Source organism: Nicotiana tabacum, chromosome 9 (genome assembly GCF_000715075.1).
Source record: "Nicotiana tabacum cultivar K326 chromosome 9, ASM71507v2, whole genome shotgun sequence".
NCBI lineage: Eukaryota > Viridiplantae > Streptophyta > Magnoliopsida > Solanales > Solanaceae > Nicotiana > Nicotiana tabacum.
The window spans coordinates 59944678-59963414 of record NC_134088.1 but is presented as its reverse complement, the minus strand read 5'-3'; the positions used below and the strand labels follow the sequence as shown (position 1 = coordinate 59963414).

Here is an 18737-nt window from a genome sequence, read left to right as displayed (position 1 = left end):
CAATAGGGGGAGCAGCTCCTCCACTGCCAGGTACATCTGCCATGCGTGTTTTCACTATCTGTGAGAGAATAAGAGAAAGATACTTAGCACAACATCAGCTGCACGATAGGAGATGAAGAAAGAGAAGTTTCCTAACACCCTATAGCCCCTCGAAGATAAGTACGGACGTCTCCGCAATGATCCGCAAGACTCTACTAGGCCTGCTCATGACTTGTGAGACCTATGTGAACCTAATCCTCTGATACCAAGTTGTCATGACCCAATTCCCAATATAGACCGTGATGGCACCCAACGCCGCCTCTAGAAAAGCCAACGGTGAACTATCCATGTCATTGTTCATTTTAATATTTTTAAAATAATTGATTTTATTTAATAAGAGAACGATTAATAGATGATTGTAGTAATATAAGGCATAAAATAACAAAAGAGTAAAATAGTGGATTTAATACTCAAACCATATAATATCTACTAGAATATTCCCAAAATTCAGTGTCATAAGTGCATGAGCAAACTAGTAGAATATACAAAACCTCCTATGCTACTGTCTGGAGTAAGATCGACAGAAAAATAAATACAACAAGAAGAGACTCTGAGCGCTGCAAAACGACATAGAGAGCAGCTCATCACTAAGTCTCCGGGTAGCGGGGGTACGCGCCTGTATGGCCGCCAGATGTACCTGCCTCAGATCCTGCACGATTAGTGCAGAAGTGTAGCATGAGTACATAAACAATATGTACCCAGTAAGTATCTAGTCTAACCTCGAAGAAGTAGTGACGAGGGGTCGACATCGACACTTACTATGGGTCAATAAATAAGGTGAAGAAATTATAAATAGGCATCAAATACATTAGTAATAATGTAATAATGAGCAATAAATAAGTGATTCTTTAACTAGATATCAATTTAGAATCTCCAACCATCACATACTAATTTTAACAAATAAGAGCCATCAAGTAATTATAAATTCTCAAGTCATAGAAGAAATATGAAGTATAATCGGACTACGAGCAATATCACGCACGATTTATACTGAGGTCGTACGGCCCGATCCAGAATAATGTGTACACTACCGAGGGTCGACCAGCGCAAACTATAGATGCATCTATTATACTGCTGAGGCGTTCAGCCCGATCCACAGGAAGAGAGAATACTCTACGAACTCCAATTAACGGCTACTACATAAAGATAATATTCAAGGAAGGTATAATTTCCACCAACAGTCAAGTAACCCGCCAAAACTCAAGATAGTGAAGATTAGTCTTTAAAAATATATAATATAATTTTAAGGAATTAAACTAATAAGTTGGGCACAAATAATACAAGAAATACATGGTAGAGTCCTAAAACCACCCGGTTATAAGCATAATTTTAGTTACATGCGAATTCTCATCACATCGTGCACATGTAGCAAACACAATTATTAGCAAACAATCACTTATAGCACCTACGGGGATAATTTCCTCTTAAAAGATTAGGTAAGAGACTTACCTCATTTTCAAATCATCTTCCCGATCCACAATTCACACTCAAGCATCAAATCGATGTCACGCAATCCGAAACTTATCAAATATTATATAAATTAATCAATATATGCTCAAAAGTCTATAATTTAACTATTAGATTAATTACCCAACCCAAATTGGAAGATTCCTAAAACTCACCCCAGGCCCACGTGCCCGGATTCCGGAAATTATTGCAAATAAAAGTTACTCATAACCTCATGATCCCAAATATATAATTTTTACTCAATTCCATAATCATTTTCGTGGTCTAATCCCAATTTTATCAAAATCTAGGTTTTTCAACTAAATCCTAAAATTTTCACAATTTATATGTTACAATCTACCCAAAATCCATGTATTAAACTCACATTAAGTAGTAATTACTTACCTTACAATGATAGGTGAAAATCCCTCTCCAAGAGCTCCACAATCGACCAACCCAAAGTGAAAATGAGAGAAAAAGATCCTAATTCCCGATATAACTGCACCCTTCTGCCCCAGCGACTTTCGCTTCTGTGAAAATTTTGCCGCTTCTGCGGCTCCGCATTTGGGGAAACTACATCGCAGATGTGGTCCTCACCCCAACTGCCCCCCTTCCGCTTCTGCGCTCCATTCCCCCAGCTCCAGTCCGCTTCTGCGGCCGCGCACCTGTGCTCCCACGTCTGCACCTACGGACTCAGCCCATCTAGCCAAAACTCGCACCTGCGGCTAACCAGCCGCTTCTGCGGTGCCACACTTGCGGCAAATTCTTCGCAGGTGCAAAAACACCAAATCCCAGCTGCCTTCAGCAATTCTCCTAAGTTCAAGCATGTCCGCACATCATCCGAATAGTACCCGAGGCCCTCGGGGCCTCGTCCAAACATACCAACAAGTTCTTAAACATAAAATGGACCTGCTCGAACCCTCAGAACGCATAAAACAACATCAAAACTAAGAATCGCACCCAAACCAAATTGAATCAAATTATGAACTTCAAGCTTTTCCAACGTACTCCGAACGCGCCGAATCATACTTAAACTACTCGGAATGACACCAAATTTTGCGTATAAGTCATAAATTACCATACGGAACTATTTCCAAGCTTAGAATCCCAAACGGACCTCGATAACACCAAAGTCTACTCCAAACCAAATTTAAAGAACTTCAAAACCTTCAATGCGCCAACTTTCAACATTAAGCGTCGAAACGCTCCCGGATCGTCCGAAATCTGATCGGAACACACGTCTAAGTCCAAAATCATCATACAAACCTATTGGAACCATCAAATACTAGTTCTGAGGTCGTTTACTAAAAATATTAACTCAAGTCAAACTTGGACATCTTAGGCCGCTATTAAGGAACCAAGTGTTCCGATTTCAACCCGAACCCTTCCAAACCCAAATCAACCATCCCCGCAAGTCATAAAATAGTAAAGTCATATATATGGAGTCTTAATTAGGGGAATGGGGATCTAAAAAATAAAATGACCGGTCGGATCGTGACATCTACTATTATTTTCGGTTTAATTTTTTGATTGTGAAATAGTTGGGGAAACCTATGAGGAAATACTAACAACTGCCTTTGCTTTCAATTAGACCATACGAATTGAACTAAACCATCCATGCCTTGTGTATTTTTCTCTAAAAAAGAGAAATTTCAATATTAAGTTTGTGTTAAGCTCTTTAATTGTTTTTTTCACACTTGGTCTTTGTGAGTGAGACTTAGAAACTTAAAGTAACATCTGCATGTAGAGTTACCACCTGATTTTTAATGAAATTGTGATATAGATAGAGCTATTTATTTTTTATTCACATTGATAAGATGCTGAATGTACAAAAGTCCATAAATGTTCTCAAAGTCTTGAAGCTTAACGCTTGATGTATCCGTCACAGGTGGAGCTGAAATTTTTTGTTTGACGACTACATTTATTTTTTAGCAGGATCCTAAAACACATCAATTCTTTTTTGTTTTTCCATTTTTTCCCCTTTTCCCTATTTGGTTAGCCCCCAAGGGTTGAATAGTTTGTATTAGCAGTGAAGGAACGTGAATAATAGAATTTCTCAAATAAAACATTTAGAGTCATTATCATTTCCTTAGTTACAGAAGAGCGCAAAAAAATAGATTTTGAATGTTATTTCATTGCCAATCAACTTTTATTCTATTTGTTTAGCTATATTGATTTCTTATAATTTCATTCCTCTGTTGGAGACACGCTTTAATTTGCCTACCCAGCTCTGAACGAGAAAGAGCAAGCACGATTCCAAAAGGATATCCTGATTTGAGAACTATATATTCATTGGAAGTAAGTAGTCTATTGTTGTCCTTGCTTTTCCGGTTCTTATCTTTACACTTTGGTGAATTTTCCTGTTTGGATCATTGCTTTCTTGTGAGCTTTCTTCTTATCTTCTGTTTCTCTATTGTATCTGTTGTGGCATGCTAAGGCTTTGCACCCAAAAAATTTAATATGTCAGTCGTTTTTGCTTGATACCATATTTTTCACGACCCAGCCTAGGGTCGCGACGGATAACCGACACTAAGTGTCGATCATCACTAAACTTGCTGATAATCTACTAATCATGAATATAAATGGATAAAATGAACAAGCATAAGCATAGCTGATAAGAACTGTACAATCTGGAAAGCTGACAAGGCTAACACAAGCTGACATATAAAACCATACTAACTGCACATGTGCATATCTACAGGCCTCTAGGAGTACTGAACTGAACAAGTACTGGACAGAACAGGGCTCCGTCATACCCAAACTAGCTGAATGTACACATACAAAAAGGTAAATAACTCTGGGAGTAAGCGGAGTGACTCCAATAGCTGGTGGATGGCCTACTGATGTGGCTCAAACACTGATCTATACAACCTGTGTGACATGAAACACAGCGCCCCGGAAGGGACGTGAGTACGATATGTACAATGTATGTAGGGTGGAAAGCATATGTAAATTATATTAAAGTATGACTGTAAGAGGGAAATCTAAATATAAGCTGAAAGCTAAACAAGAGTCTGAACTAGCAACTGGTCTGGAACTGAACCGAAGTTTAAGTTGAAACTGTGCTGAAACTGAACAACTATCTTAACTGGTACCTGTCTGGTGTTGTGGGTTGTATTCCCCCAATCATCTAACTGTAAAATTAAACTAGCCTCATGTGTAGTCATGCAATGCAAAATGTAGCTATATACGCGTACGTAACATGCTTGACTGGCGTTATGGGCTATATCCCCCAAGCAGGTAAATATATAATAAAAAAGTCCGGCTGGTGTTATAGGCTATCTATCCCAACATATAATCAATAGGCCTCGTTGGCGTTATGGGCTATCTCCCCCCAGCATATAATCAATAGGTCTCGTTAGCGTTATGGGCTATATCCCCCCGGTATAATCAATGTAAGCATGTATGAGGCATAACACATGTGGCAACATCATAAGAACTCAAGGGATCATGAAGGAAACTATAAACAGAATAAAAAACATAATCCGATGCTCATCATCCATATATTGGACAAAGGATCCTATCCCCATTTTAGGGAGAAACTGAGTATGTACATGAGATACTACGGCTAATTAACTCGTTAGGATCCCTCTAGAATTAATTTAGAACCAAAGAACTCAAAATTTATCCAACTCTTCGAATTTTAAAAAATTTTGGCAGAGTTTTCCCTAAAACTGGATGATCCCCAAAAAAATAGCAAGTACCATAATATACACGGGCATGGATACCCGGACAAGATAATAAAATCAAACTAAAGGATATCCTATTATCCAAAATAGTGTCAAACGATCGACAAAATGAAATTATGAACATAATGTCGGCTCATAGTAGCTAACTTGTGACATGAAAGTCTAAATATGATTTAGGAACAATCTAACCGTCAGTACATGATAATTAAACTTATATAATCTTAAATGATACTATTAGGATCATATGGGGGTTAGGTGTACATAAACATCAAAGGAACGAAACAAACGGAAGTCTGGAAGGCATAGGCCAAATTGGCGATTTGCCCTTTTTATTTTTGTTGTGTTTTGAAGTTCCAACCTAAACTAGTTTCTTGCATACTTCACATATGGAATTGAATATATACAAGGATACAATACATTCTGAAATTTTCGTTGAACAACTCTTAAAATATCAAGAAGAAAGACTAGAACATAGCTAAACTAAATTATGCCGAAAATGAAACAAAAACCGTACATACCTCTTGTGTTCTTGCTTCCAAACCTTGTTACCTTTTATCCACACCCTTACTTATACTTGTATAACTAAAATATAGAGGTGACAAGCTTTCTTAGCGATGAATCTCTTTCCAAAACACGAGTTATAAGGAGACAAGGGGGATAGCAAAGTCTTACATATGTCGTAAGGATCGCGTTGATGTGTTCGCTTCTTGATTTTGAGTTGCGGATGATGGAATTGATTCAAAACCCTAAGGATGTGTTTAGGAGGTCTAGAGAGAGTTTTTAGGTCTGATTTGGGTCGAAATGAGGCTTAGAGACGAAGGCTACAACTTTATATATCAAGATAATCCTCAACCGACTGTGTGGGTCTCAAAGGGAGCTGCTTGCGCAGTCTTGCTAAAACGCAAATATCTCTCCATTCCGACGTCGTATCGTCAAATAGTTTAGCAGCTCTCCGTCGTCATGTCTGCTTGCAGATATAGGGGCCTTTAGGTCTTTTTGCTTAGCTTTTGTGTTCTAAAATATTACGAGGAGCTTTTGTACAGCCACACGTGCCCTAAATTGCTGAGTTGGCTGGTTTTGAGATAAGAACCTACATTAAGCGATGACCCATATACATTTCTCATTGTTTTCATTGTTTTGCATTTGGTTTCCTCTGCTCCATCATCTCTTCTCCTGTATTGCTCCTCAGCTTGGGTATCGAAATTTCAGGTAAACTTTTACCTTAATTTTTGCTTTAATCTTCTTCCATTACTTTTCAATCCATCCTCCTCTCTCTTTCAATCTTCTCCTAAATACTTTTTTTCAATGGCTTTCTTCCTATTTCATCGGCTTCTAGCTTAAAGTATATCTACCCTCAGTACTAAGTTTAGAAGTGTTACTAAGAATGTATACTGATTAATGTGTATATTTCTTTGGCTTTGTATAAAGATCCTTTTCTAGAAGACTTGTCTTCGAAAGACTCGACCCCCCTCCCCCTCCCCCCAAGGCCCTATCTTCGGAGACTTTCTATATTAGTTAGGGTGTGCCTGGGCTGAGTCCAGGCCCAAAGGTTGGGCCGCATATTGTGAACTTTTAGCATGTAAGTGGCCGATGTATTAACATTATGAGCTTGTGTCTATTTTTATTTGTCTTTTAATTAGTTACAACAACAACAACAACAACAACCCAGTATAATTTTACTAGTGGGGTTTGGGAAGGGTAGTGTGTACGCAGACCTTACCCTTACCCTGGGGTAGAGAAGCTGTTTTCAAATGACCCTCGGCATCCTTCCCTCCAAGAACTCCTCACCTTGCTCTTGGGGTGACTCGAACTCACAATCTCTTGGTTGGAAGTGGAGGGTGCTTACCATCAGAGCAACCCACCTTGTCTTTTGATATTAGTTAACCACTTTATATTAAATTTGTTGCAAGGCTTGAAAATATGAAAAGTACATTCTTATACATTCTCATTTCCAGGGTATTTTGACTTGTTTTTCCAAGATTGACCTTAGCTCTCTCATTTGTTACAAATTATGAAGATTGTATTGTTTTGGTAATTGAAAAATATTCTTTTAGAGTGTCTTTTGCCACAACTTTGTTAACCGTGATACATACAACTCTAGTCTACCTAATGTGTCATAAGTTCTCCTTTTTATTTTGCTTTCAATTAGACAAAACTTTACAGTAGCAACTCAACATATAAATAACCATCAATCACCATGATATAAATAGTAGTATCCATTTAAATTTAAAAGTTACATGCTGATACTTTACATGCTATCATGTAAAAATTACTATTATGTTTGAATTATAAAGACTACAATAGTTTATCAATGTAGTTGTCCCACATGCTAATCAATTATTGGGAACTTATTGTTCTATTTTGAAATTATTTTCTCTGAACTAAAAAAGTAATGGAAAAAGTATTTCAACAATTTGAATAGGAAAAGTTTCATTTCGTGTGTTTTTTTCAAATAAATGAATAAAACATAAATATATTGACTATAAACTTGTTTCAAATATTAGCAAATTTTTTTACGGACATGGTTTGATGTTCCAGAACCACGAAATAGATAGTTGAAAAGAATTGCTATTTTTCCAATATCGCCACACAAAAAATGAGCAGCAAATGTGATGGTTTAAACATGTAAACCAAATAGATTTATTGATCTTTTATAAATAAATATGCAAAACAACTAACAAAGAGTGCCTAATAATGATTAATTTTGTCATCAGTTCTCTGCTTTGATTTTTTCATACTCTAAATTTCAAACAGAATGAGATATTACAAAAGGGAGGCACTGTCAAAAGAAGTTAAATGACCGTACCTCAAAAGGCTAAACTTTCAAATAATAAAGAAAACATTCTTTAAAAATGAGCTTTAGTTCTACCTTATTTAATTAAAGTTCTGATTCTCGTAAATTCTAACCATAAATCCAAAAGGTTAAACCTTAAAAAAATGAGATACTTAGAGAAGAAAAACATGTTCTAAAAACGTTTTGTTTTACTTTTCTTCTTCTTCTTCTTAAATAATCATTATATTATATGTTGTTTGTATCTTTAAATTGTTGGACCTGGCATATTTATTCTATATCAAACAAATTTTCTTTTACATTATTATGTCAACCTATTAGTTGTAGTTACCTTTTTGTTTTATATTAGATTCATCAACTCAATGTAACATTTTTGGTTATTTACATTTTTATAATACTCTTTACATTTGCGTGTTAGTTATAGTATACTACTTCTTTGTTTGGCTAATGGACGGATTTTATTGAAAGTAGCAAAGGGAAAATTAAAGTAGTTCATTACAAATTGAAACTAATCGGTTAGATATAATTCCATATGGTCTTTGCGAAATTGAAATAAAATAGATAAAGGAAAACACCACCTGCAAAAGGAAAACAAAGATGCCGTTGAAACACTTCTGACTATTTTGATTGTTCCAGTATTTGAGATTTAAATATTACTTGATATTATCTAAATTTACGTTGAAGAACAAAAGATATTAGCTTTTCCTTATGATAAAACCAAACACTTAGTCCGTTTGGCCATAAGAAAATTTTCACTCTTTTTCGAAACTATTTTATTTTTTTCAAAATCAGTGTTGTCCATAAAAATTTTAAATTTCACTTGAAGTTGAATTTCAAATTTTTTTGAAAATTTAAAAAACTTCAAAAAACTATTTTTCAAATATTTCACTACAAATCACTCACAAAAATTCAAAAATAATTTCAAATTGTATTCATATCCAAACACAACTTTAATTTTTAAATATTATTTTTACTTAATTATTTTTTAATTTTTCGAAATTTTACATTTCTTATGTCCAAACGTCCACTTAATAGTATTATTTAAGATGTATTACAGAAATCTGCTGCCATTATAACTTTTACAAACAAAATTGATTGTACAATTGGGGCTCACAGGTTAGGATAGCATTAAAAGGCTGCTAGTGGAGCCCACGTAAGAGTCATATATGACAATTGCATATGAAAAAGAAAGTTCAGGTGGGAGCCACAAATGAAAATGTGCACACTGTGTAGCACTTAGTACAACATAGTAAAGCACACAATAATTACAATTTTTCCAAAATAACCCTACGACCCCAAGCTTGGAGCCCACGTAAGAGTCATATGTGACAATTGCATATGAAAAGAAAGTTCAGGTGGGAGCCACAAATGAAAAAGTACACACTGAGTAGCACTTAGTATAATATAGTAAAGCACAAAATAATTACGATTTTTCCAAAATAACCCTACGACCCCAAGCTCCTCCTACTATCTAATAAGAGGGACTTAGCACATAGCTCGACGACATGTCTGCCTGGCATTTCGAGGGTAATATTGTCTTTCCGTTTAATTTCTTTTTATTGGCTTTACTTGGATTATATGGACTAATTTGTGAAACATGGCAATCATCGCTCTACAAATTTTTCTTAGCCTTCTCTCTTCTCACTCTTCTTGTTCTTATCGGTACCAGGAAAACAGGTTTTACAGAAACTTGGCTGATGCAGGTTCTCTATATCAAAAGGTTAACACCCAAGTTGTTCCAAATTCAGTATCACCAATGTCAGAAAAGCTCCACTGTCTGCCAGTTTCCCAGTTTCCACCTTTTCGCTTCTTGCGCTTCCTAATTTTATCGTTGCACTTTCGTAAATTTTTCCGTTTGGATCGTTGTTTCTTGTGAGTTTTCTTTTTCTTATCCTGTGTTTCTCTATTTAATCTTTGATGGCATGCTAGGGCTTTGCTACACAGAAAGTTTAATGTGTCCATCGGCTTTGTTCTTTAGGTGTTTGAGGCAATTCTTGAATGAATTAGGCTTTTTTCAAGATTTCTACTATTGTTTTCGGTATAACTTTTTGACTGTGGAATAGTTGGGGGGAAACCTATGAAGAAATACTAACAACTGCCTTTGCTTTCAATTAGACAGTACGAATTGAACTAAACCATCCATGCCTTGTGTCTTTTTCTCAAAAAGAAGAGAAATTTCAATATTAAGTTTGCGATAAGCTCTTTAATTGTTTGTTTTTCACACTTGGTCTTTGTGAGTGAGACTTAGAAACTTAAAGTAACATCTGCATGTAGAGTTACCACCTGATTTTCGATAAAATTGTGATATAGATAGAGCTATTTATTTTTTGTTCACATTGATAAGCTGCTGAATGTACAAAAGTCCATAACTGTTCTCAAAGTCTTGAAACTTAACGCTTGACGTATCCGTCACAAGCGGAGCTGAAACGTTTTGTTTGACGATTACATTTATTTTTTAGCAGGCTCATAAAACACATCAATTCTTTTTTTGTTTTTCCATTTTCCTCCTTTCCCTATTTGGTTAGCCTGTGAGGGCTAAATAGTTTGTATTAGTGGTGAAGGAACGTGAATAATTGAATTCGTCAAATAAATTTTTTAGAGCCATTATCATTTCCTTGGTTATAGAAGAGCGCAAAAAAAATTGGATTTTGAATGTTATTTCATTTTTACTCTGTTTGTTTAGCTGTATTGATTCCTTATAATTTCATTCCTCTATTGGAGACACGTTTTAATTTGTCTACCCAGCTTTGAACGGGAAAGAGCTAGCACGATTCCAAAAGGATATCCTGATTTGAGAACCATAGATTCATTGGAAGTAAGTAGTGTATTGCTGTCCTTGCTCTTATGGTTCTTATCTTTACACTTTAGTGAATTTTTCTGTTTGCATAATTGCTTTCTTGTGAGCTTTCTTCTCATATTCTGTTTCTCAGTTGCATCTGTTGTGGTTTGCTAAGGCTTTGCACCTAGAAAATTTGATATGTCGGTCACTTTTGTTCCTTATGTGGTTGAGAAAATTGTTGAATGAATCAGTCTTCTCATACTTGAAGGATGAGTATGATATCTTATTTATCTTATATGTGCCTATAAACTAAAATACAAAAATACTATATGCTCTTTTACACTCTATTTTGCATATACTGAGGCTTCGTTGCACGCCTTTTGTAATGATCCGACCAGTCAGTTTGAGCTCTAGCGCATCGTTCGGCGGTTTGAGGCCTTGAGTAGCTTCACTTTATGTATTATGGCCTACACGTGTGGTCGGTTTCAATTTTTGGGAAGTTCGGCGTTGATTTGGAACGATAATTCTCAATTCAGAAGCTTTAAGTTGGAAGAGTTGACCAAGGTTTGAATTTTTGAATAAACGACATCGGAATCGGGATTTAAAGATTCCAATAGGTTCGTTGATTTTGGACTTGGGCATATATCCGGGTTGAGTATCAGAAGGTCCGGGAGCGTTTCGACGCATAATGTGGAAAGTTGGCATTATAAAGGTTTTAGAATTTCCTAAGTTTGATTTGAAGTGGACTTTGGTGTTATCGATGTCCGTTTGGGATTTCGAACCTTGAAATAGGTTCGTATTGTGAATTATGACTTGTATGTAAAATTTGGCATAATTCCAGAATGTTTATGTGTGATTCGGACGCGTTCGTCAAAGTTTGAATATTGGAAAGTAAAAGAAGGATCTTGATCGTTGATTCGTGATTTTGATGTTAATCATAGAATTTCAAGCCTTTGGATAAGTTTGAATAAGGTATTGGGACTGGTTGGTAAGATTGGACGGGGTCCCGGGGGCCTCGGGTGTATTTTGGGGTAGTTTTAGACTATTTTTTCTTGTTTTGCAACTGCTAGTGCTGGTGTCTGGTGTTGTTCTTAGCGAACGCGAAGAGATTCACGCGTTCGGAAAGAAGGATTTTTGGCTGCAAGGATTCTATGTTTCGCGTTCGCCACTGTAGACCCGCGTTCGCGAAGGTTTGGACGGCAATACTTCGCGTTCGCGATTCCAAGATCGCGTTCGCGATGAAGTAGCTGGGCCTGATGAGGGACTTGGCTATCGCGTTCGCGAATGTGCGGCCGTGTTCGCGATGGGAAGGCTTTGGTAAAGCTTCGCGTTCGCATGTCCTTTCTCGCGTTTGCGTAGAGGAATTGGGGAGTAGAAGCTGGTTGTGCTTCGCGAATGCGAGGGACTTGCCGCATTCGCGAAGAAGGGTCGAGTGGGCAGTGTATAAGTTTGCAAAAACGGGTTTTGGTTCATTTTATCTCAATTCTTTCATGGGAGTCGAGCTTGGGGCGATTTTGAAGTCCCATTTCTTCATCTATCATGTGGTAAGTGAATTCCTATACATTGTGAGCCAAATACATGAGTTATATATGGATTTAAACATGGAAATTTGTAAAAATTATGAAGTTTTTGAAGAAAACCTAGAAATTGAAATTTTGGATTTTTATCACGAAATTGGATATGGAATTAGGAATAAATTATATATTTGAGTTCGTGGTGTTATGGATAATTTTTAACTTCGAAAATTTTCAGAATTCGGGCACATGGGCCCGAGGATTGAACTTGTTGACTTTTCGAGTGGAGTTGAAAATTATTATAGAGTGATTAATCATGAGTATTGGAGTATATTGTTATTAGTTTGCATGTTGTTTGTCTAGTTTCGGGTTGATGGACATCAGTTTGAGGTATTAGAGAGGCGTTGGAGCCTGTTACGGAACTTTCGAGCGAGGTAAGTCTCATGTCTAACCTTGTGAGGAGGGAAGTTACCCCATAAGTGATGTATTTGTTATATGCTACTTGTTGTGGGGGCTACGTACGCACGATGTGACGAGAGTCCGTACGTAGCTAAAAGCATGTTTATGTCTGGGTAGACTTAGGACTATATCGTGCGATATTTGTATTACCTGAACTCAACTTGTTAGTTTAATTACCCAAACATGTAAATGTATTTTGATTATAGATCATGCTAGGTAGAATCTTGAAACATTGAGTTGTTTGGCGGGATATCCGACTATTGGTAATAATTATGCTTATTTTATGTTCTTGTTCTTGTATTTCAAACACGTGACCCGTTGTTCGATAAGTTTCTTCCTTTTCTGTGGATCAGACCGAAAGCCTCAGCAGTATATTGATATGCATCTATGCATCGGTCGATCCTCGGTAGTGTACACGCTATTTCGGATCAGGCTCAACATAACAAGGAACAAAAGATATACGACCCCGAAATGAAGTGGGGCTCACCAAGTCAGCTGGGAAGAGGGTGCATCGCTATCATTGATCAAAGCCACCTATTGTTGAACCACCTGCATCCATTAAAGATGCAGCGGCCCCGGCAAAAGAGACGTTAGTACTGTCGAATAGTACTAATATGAAAAACCAAACACCCTTCAAGGATTTGAAAGTACAACATAAATGTGATGAATCATGGACACAATAAAAGAGCTTAGATAACCGTTGAAGCCATAGCAAATTCATTTTAAAACTTTCAATAACATTTATAAATTTCAAGTTGGGGGATCCTCTATAACAACCTCTACACAAAGCGGCCCCGTCGCCTTACCCCAATGTGTGCGTGTGGAGGTTTATTCACAATATCACAGTCTCTACACAAAGCGGCCCCGCCGCCTCACCCCCAATGTGTGCTGCTGAAGGTGTATTCATAGTACCACAATTTGGATTCTCAAAACGATAATAGTTTGTACAAATGATTTCCTTTCAAATCAAACCGTTTGAGACCTTTGGCCTTAACAAATATAAGTTCATAAGATTTAGTACAAAACTTTCTTCCCAAAGAGGTATAACATAATTAAATCAAAATAGAGAATAATTAACACACAAGGGTTTTGACACGCTATACAATTTGGGGATCAATTTACTAGCTTGAACATCCCACCTCAATGGTGTTTCAAGTTCGAACTACACACGATGGAGTTTTGTAAGAATACGGTAATTTCAATACTAGAAGAAGAGTTTAGCCTCATACCTCGAAAGAGCTTTCCATGGTGTAACAATAATGTCCCGACACTCCTAATGATGCCAATCTATAGGAGAGGGGAGAATTACAAGCATGATTAGAGGAATTCGTATGGCAAGGGCTGCTACAATGACAACCCAACCTTTCCTCAACCAATTTAACAACAAAAATCACCCAAGGTTGTCCAACAACTTCCCTACAATACCTATTAGCTCATGCATGTGATATGTCTACACTCATCACCCATAACCAACCCAAAATCAAAAATTGGAGAATTAGGGGAAGAAATTCTCACCTTTTGAAAACTCTAGCAAGTTCCTCTTGATGAAATTCCAAGGCTTGATCCAAGTTGAGTTTTGAAATCCTTGAATCCTTCCCTTTCTCTCTCTAGAATAGCCCTCTCCTCTCTCTAAAATATCAGATAATCCCTCAAAAATGACCCCTATGGCGAGATAAAACGAAATAGGGCCGGGTTATAAAGTTAGAAAAATAAAGCCCTGATGCAGATCTGCGGTCGCATATATGCAACCGCATAACACTTTTGCGGTCTGCAAAATGGACCGCAGAATGGCCCTCCGGAATTGAGCATATCTGTGCAGGTGTGCGACAGGTCTGCGGTCCGCATACCAATTATGCGGTCACATAATAGACTGCAGAACCTCCTTCCAAAATTTCTCATGTTGGTTATGCGACGGAATGTGCGGCCCGCGAAACGCTTATGCGATCGCATATCTAACCGCAAAACAACCTCTAAAAATTGGCTCATTTCTCTGCTTCACTCTGCGGTTGATCTACGGCCCACAAAATGGTTATGCGATCGCATAGTAGATCGCAGAAATGCCATGTTCTGCAAATGGTTTCCTTCAACTCCTTGATATACTGTACGACCCAAAAAGTCCGTACCGAGGCTCGCAAGCTCACCGCAAGAATTTCTACAATCCTCAAACACATTAGCTTACCTCGGCACCATGAAAAACTGGGTTTTTGGTGAAATTTTATGGGAAATTACATCCTCCCCCCGCTTAGGATCATTCGTCCTCGAATGAGGGTCAAAATCTGCCATTAGCATCCAATGTGACCCAACTGTTACTTCACACACTAGTAGTTCCATATTTTGACTAACTCCCTAAATTTCCGAAACTTTCGCTAGAGTCTCCCCTACAACTGGGCCTCCACCTATTAGAGAATCCCAGAAACTAATCCTAACAACGTATACATAATCCAACGACACAACATAACATGAAAACAACACTAACCGTGGCCTCATAAGCAATATATTACCAGAAAGGAACACCCTTAGCATAAACTGTACAAGTGATACAAAATTCATAGGGAACAACTTCATAGATACGATTACATAGCTATTCAAATAAATGAGGGTACTTCTTCCTCATTTCTTCCTCGGCCTCCCAAGTAGCCTTCCCAACCTTTTGGTTTTGCCATAGCACTTTCATGGAGGAAATCTCTTTATTTCTCAGCTTTCGGACTTGCCTATCAATAATGGCAACTAGAATTTCTTCATTGGTCAATTCCTCATTAACCTCAATAGTCTAAACTGGAACAATGAGTGTCGGGTATCCAACTACCTTCTTCAACATAGATACATGAAAAATCGGGTGCACTAAAGACATTTCTGGAGGTAGCTCAAGCCTGTAAGCCACCTGACCAATCCTATGAATGATTCTGTACGGCCCGACATACCTCGGACTAAACTTCCCTTTCTCGCCAAACCGCATTATACCCTTCATGGGGGAAACCTTCAAGAATACCCAATCATCCTCTTTGAACTCCAAATCCTTGCGGCGTACATCCGAATAGGACTTCTGTCGACTCTGGGCAGTTTTCAACCATTCCTTAATGATCTTAACCTTCTCTATAGCCTGATGCACGGGGTCTGGCCCAATAACTCTACTTCCCCAATCTCGAACCACCCAATGTGAGATCTACATCTCCTACCATATAGAGCCTCGAACGACGCCATCTGAATGCTAGCATGATAACTGTTGTTGTAGGCAAATTCTATGAGCGGCAAATGATCATCCTAGCTACACTTGAAGTCAAGTATACAAGCGTGCAACATATCCTCGAGCGTCTAAATAGTCCGCTCTGCCTGCCCATTGGTCTATGGATGAAAGGTTGTACTAAGATTCACCTGAGTACCCAATCCTTGTTGAAATTTCTTCCAAACTTTAGCTGTGAACTGTGCCCCCTATCAGAAATGATAGAAACTGGAGTGCCATGCAACCTAACTATTTCCTTGATATACAACTGAGCATATTATTCCGCTGTGTCGGTAGCCTTAACCGGTAAGAAGTGTGCTGATTTCGTGAGTCGATCCACTATCACCCAAATCGAGTCAAACTTATAAGGAGTGCAAGGTAGTCCTTCCACAAAGTCCATATTGATCATCTCTCACTTCCACCATGGAATTTCTACGTTCTGTGCCAACCCACCAGGCCTTTGGTGTTCGGCCTTCACTTGCTGACAATTTGGACATCTTGCCACAAAGTCCGCTACATTCCTCTTCGTATCATTCCACCATTAAACTTCCTTAATATCATGATACATCTTTGTAGAGCCTGGTAATGGAATACCTAGAACTGTGAGCCTCGACTATGATTCTTTCCCGAAGACTATCTACATTTGGAACACATAATCGCCCTTGGTACCTTAATGTACCATCATCCATGCTAAGAGAAAAAGCCGTGGTCCTATATTTATGAATCCCCTCCTTTAACTGTACCAACGATGGGTAGTTGTATTGCTTATCCTTGACTTCCACAACAAGCGATGATTCAGCCCTATTTTGCACAATCACCCCTCATTCACTAGAGTCCTCAAGACGAACTCCCAAACTAGTCAACCGATGAACTTCCTTGGCCAATGGCCTTTGATGTACCTCCAAGTGAGCCAAACTACCCATGGAGTTTTGGCTAAGAGCATCCGCCACAACATTAGCCTTTTCTGGATGATATAGGATATCAATGTCGTAGTCCTTGAGTAACTCAAGGCACCTTCTCTACCTTAGATTCAATTTCTTCTGCTTGAAGATATATTGAAGGCTCTTATGGTCCGTGAATATATCCACATGAACCCCAAACAAATAATGATGCCAAATATTCAATGCAAAAACCACCGCCAAAAGTTCTAAGTCATGTGTGGGATAGTTCTTCTTATGATTTTTGAGTTGCCTAGAAGCATAAGCAATCACCTTGCCATGTTGCATCAATACACACCCAAGTCTGATTCTGGAAGCATCACAATATACTACAAACCCATTCGTACCTCTGGTATTGTAAACACCAGTGCCGTAGTCAATCTTGATTTCAACTCTTGGAAGCACTTTTCGCAAACATCTGACCATTGGAATTTAACATCCTTCTGCGTCAGTTTAGTTAATGGAGAGGCAAGAGTAGAGAACCCCTCCACGAATTTCCTGTAATATCCAGTTAAGCCTAAGAAACTGCGAATCTCTATTGAAGTTGTAGGCCTCGGCCAATTTTTCACAGCTACGATCTTTTGAGAATCAACCTTAATTCCTTCTCTGGAGATGACATGACCTAAGAATGTGACGGATTCATGGCAAAATTCACACTTCAAAAATTTTGCATACAACTTGTGCTGATATAGAGTCTGCAGAATTGCCCTAAGATGATCGACATGGTCCTCTCAACTTTGTGAATATACAAGAATATTGTCAATGAACACTATCACAAAGGAGTCAAGAAAAGGCTTGAAGACTCGATTCATAAGATCCATGAAAGCTGCCGGGGTATTTGTTAGCCCAAAGGACATTACCAGAAATTTGAAGTGCCCATATCAGGTCCTGAAATATCTTTTCGGAATATCTTGCTCCATGATCTTCAATTGGTGATACCTGGCTCTTAAATCAATTTTGGAAAAATACTTAGTACCCTGCAACTGGTTAAACAAGTCATTTATCCTTGGTAGTGGGTACTTATTCTTGATTGTGACCTTGTTGAGCTGTCGATAGTCGATACACATTCTTAGTGACCCATTTTTCTTCCTTACAAAGAAGACCGGTGCACCCCAAGGTGACACACTCAGCCGGATGAAACCCTTCTTTAACAAATCCTTCAATTTTTCCTTTAGTTCCTTCAATTCTGCCGGTGCCATTCTGTCATCAGGTTGGAGGATTATGTTAGTTACAGTTCTTACCTCATTATTACTGTTGTGTTTCATATCTATTTATAATTTGTTATATTGATTTATTGGACCACTAGTAAGTATCGATGTCGACCCTTTGTCACTACTTCTCCGGGGTTAGGCTAGATACTTACTGGGTACGTATTGATTTACGAACTCATGCTACACTTATGCACTTATTGTGCAGGTATATCTCTGATTGGTCATTTGGGCACAAAGGCACAACTATTGAGGGGACTTTGGGGGTGAGCTTCATCCCATGATATGATCCATAGAACACGGAGTCTCCATCATGTTTATTTATGATATTCTGTCTATTGTACATTTCAGACAGATGTTGTATTATGATTGTACTTCATAGTAGATGTGCATGCACTTGTGACACTAGGTTTTGAGATATTCTAGTTGATGTTAATGGTTTTGAATTAATATTGTCATTTTATTTTATTTTATATCTTACTAATATTGTATGTATCCCTGATTTTAAATGCATTAAATTCTTTATTTAATAAAACTTATGATTTCAAAAGTAATAAAATGAGTAATTATTTATATGGTTCACCGTTGGCTTTCCTAACAACGACGTTGAGCGCCATCACGACCTATAGTTAGTTTTGGGTCGTGACAACTTGG

The 18737-nt window shown here is 37.9% G+C and overlaps 1 protein-coding gene across 4 annotated transcripts; it reads left to right on the top strand.

The window, feature by feature from the left end:
- The first annotated feature begins 6231 nt into the window (after positions 1-6231).
- On the top strand, positions 6232-18578 carry LOC107809047 (uncharacterized). 4 transcript variants are annotated; one of them, XR_012694882.1, is made up of 4 exons: positions 6232-6383; positions 9635-9837; positions 10687-10780; positions 18292-18578. XR_012694882.1 is itself a non-coding variant. In XM_016633639.2 (4 exons), the coding sequence occupies exons 1-4, from the start codon at positions 9563-9565 to the stop codon at positions 18365-18367; spliced, it is 492 nt and encodes a 163-aa protein (XP_016489125.1). In that variant the 5' UTR covers positions 9423-9562; the 3' UTR covers positions 18368-18578. The 4 variants fall into 4 exon arrangements, 2 of the variants coding, with proteins under 2 accessions (XP_016489125.1, XP_016489124.1); XR_001653310.2 differs by having other exon boundaries at positions 6234-6383; positions 10711-10780; XM_016633639.2 differs by lacking the exon at positions 6232-6383 and adding an exon at positions 12622-12692 and having other exon boundaries at positions 9423-9837; positions 10711-10780.
- Positions 18579-18737: the final 159 nt, after the last annotated feature.

Excerpts from the sequence above, each read along its gene's own strand:
- LOC107809047 (XM_016633638.2), top strand. The coding sequence starts at position 9,563 with ATGGCAATCATCGCTCTACAAATTTTTCTTAGCCTTCTCTCTTCTCAC. Across the intron at positions 9,838-10,686 it reads CGTTTGGATCGTTGTTTCTT|ACACGTTTTAATTTGTCTAC; the intron begins GTGAGTTTTCTT and ends CCTCTATTGGAG. Across the intron at positions 12,693-18,291 it reads TTACGGAACTTTCGAGCGAG|GTATATCTCTGATTGGTCAT; the intron begins GTAAGTCTCATG and ends CTTATTGTGCAG.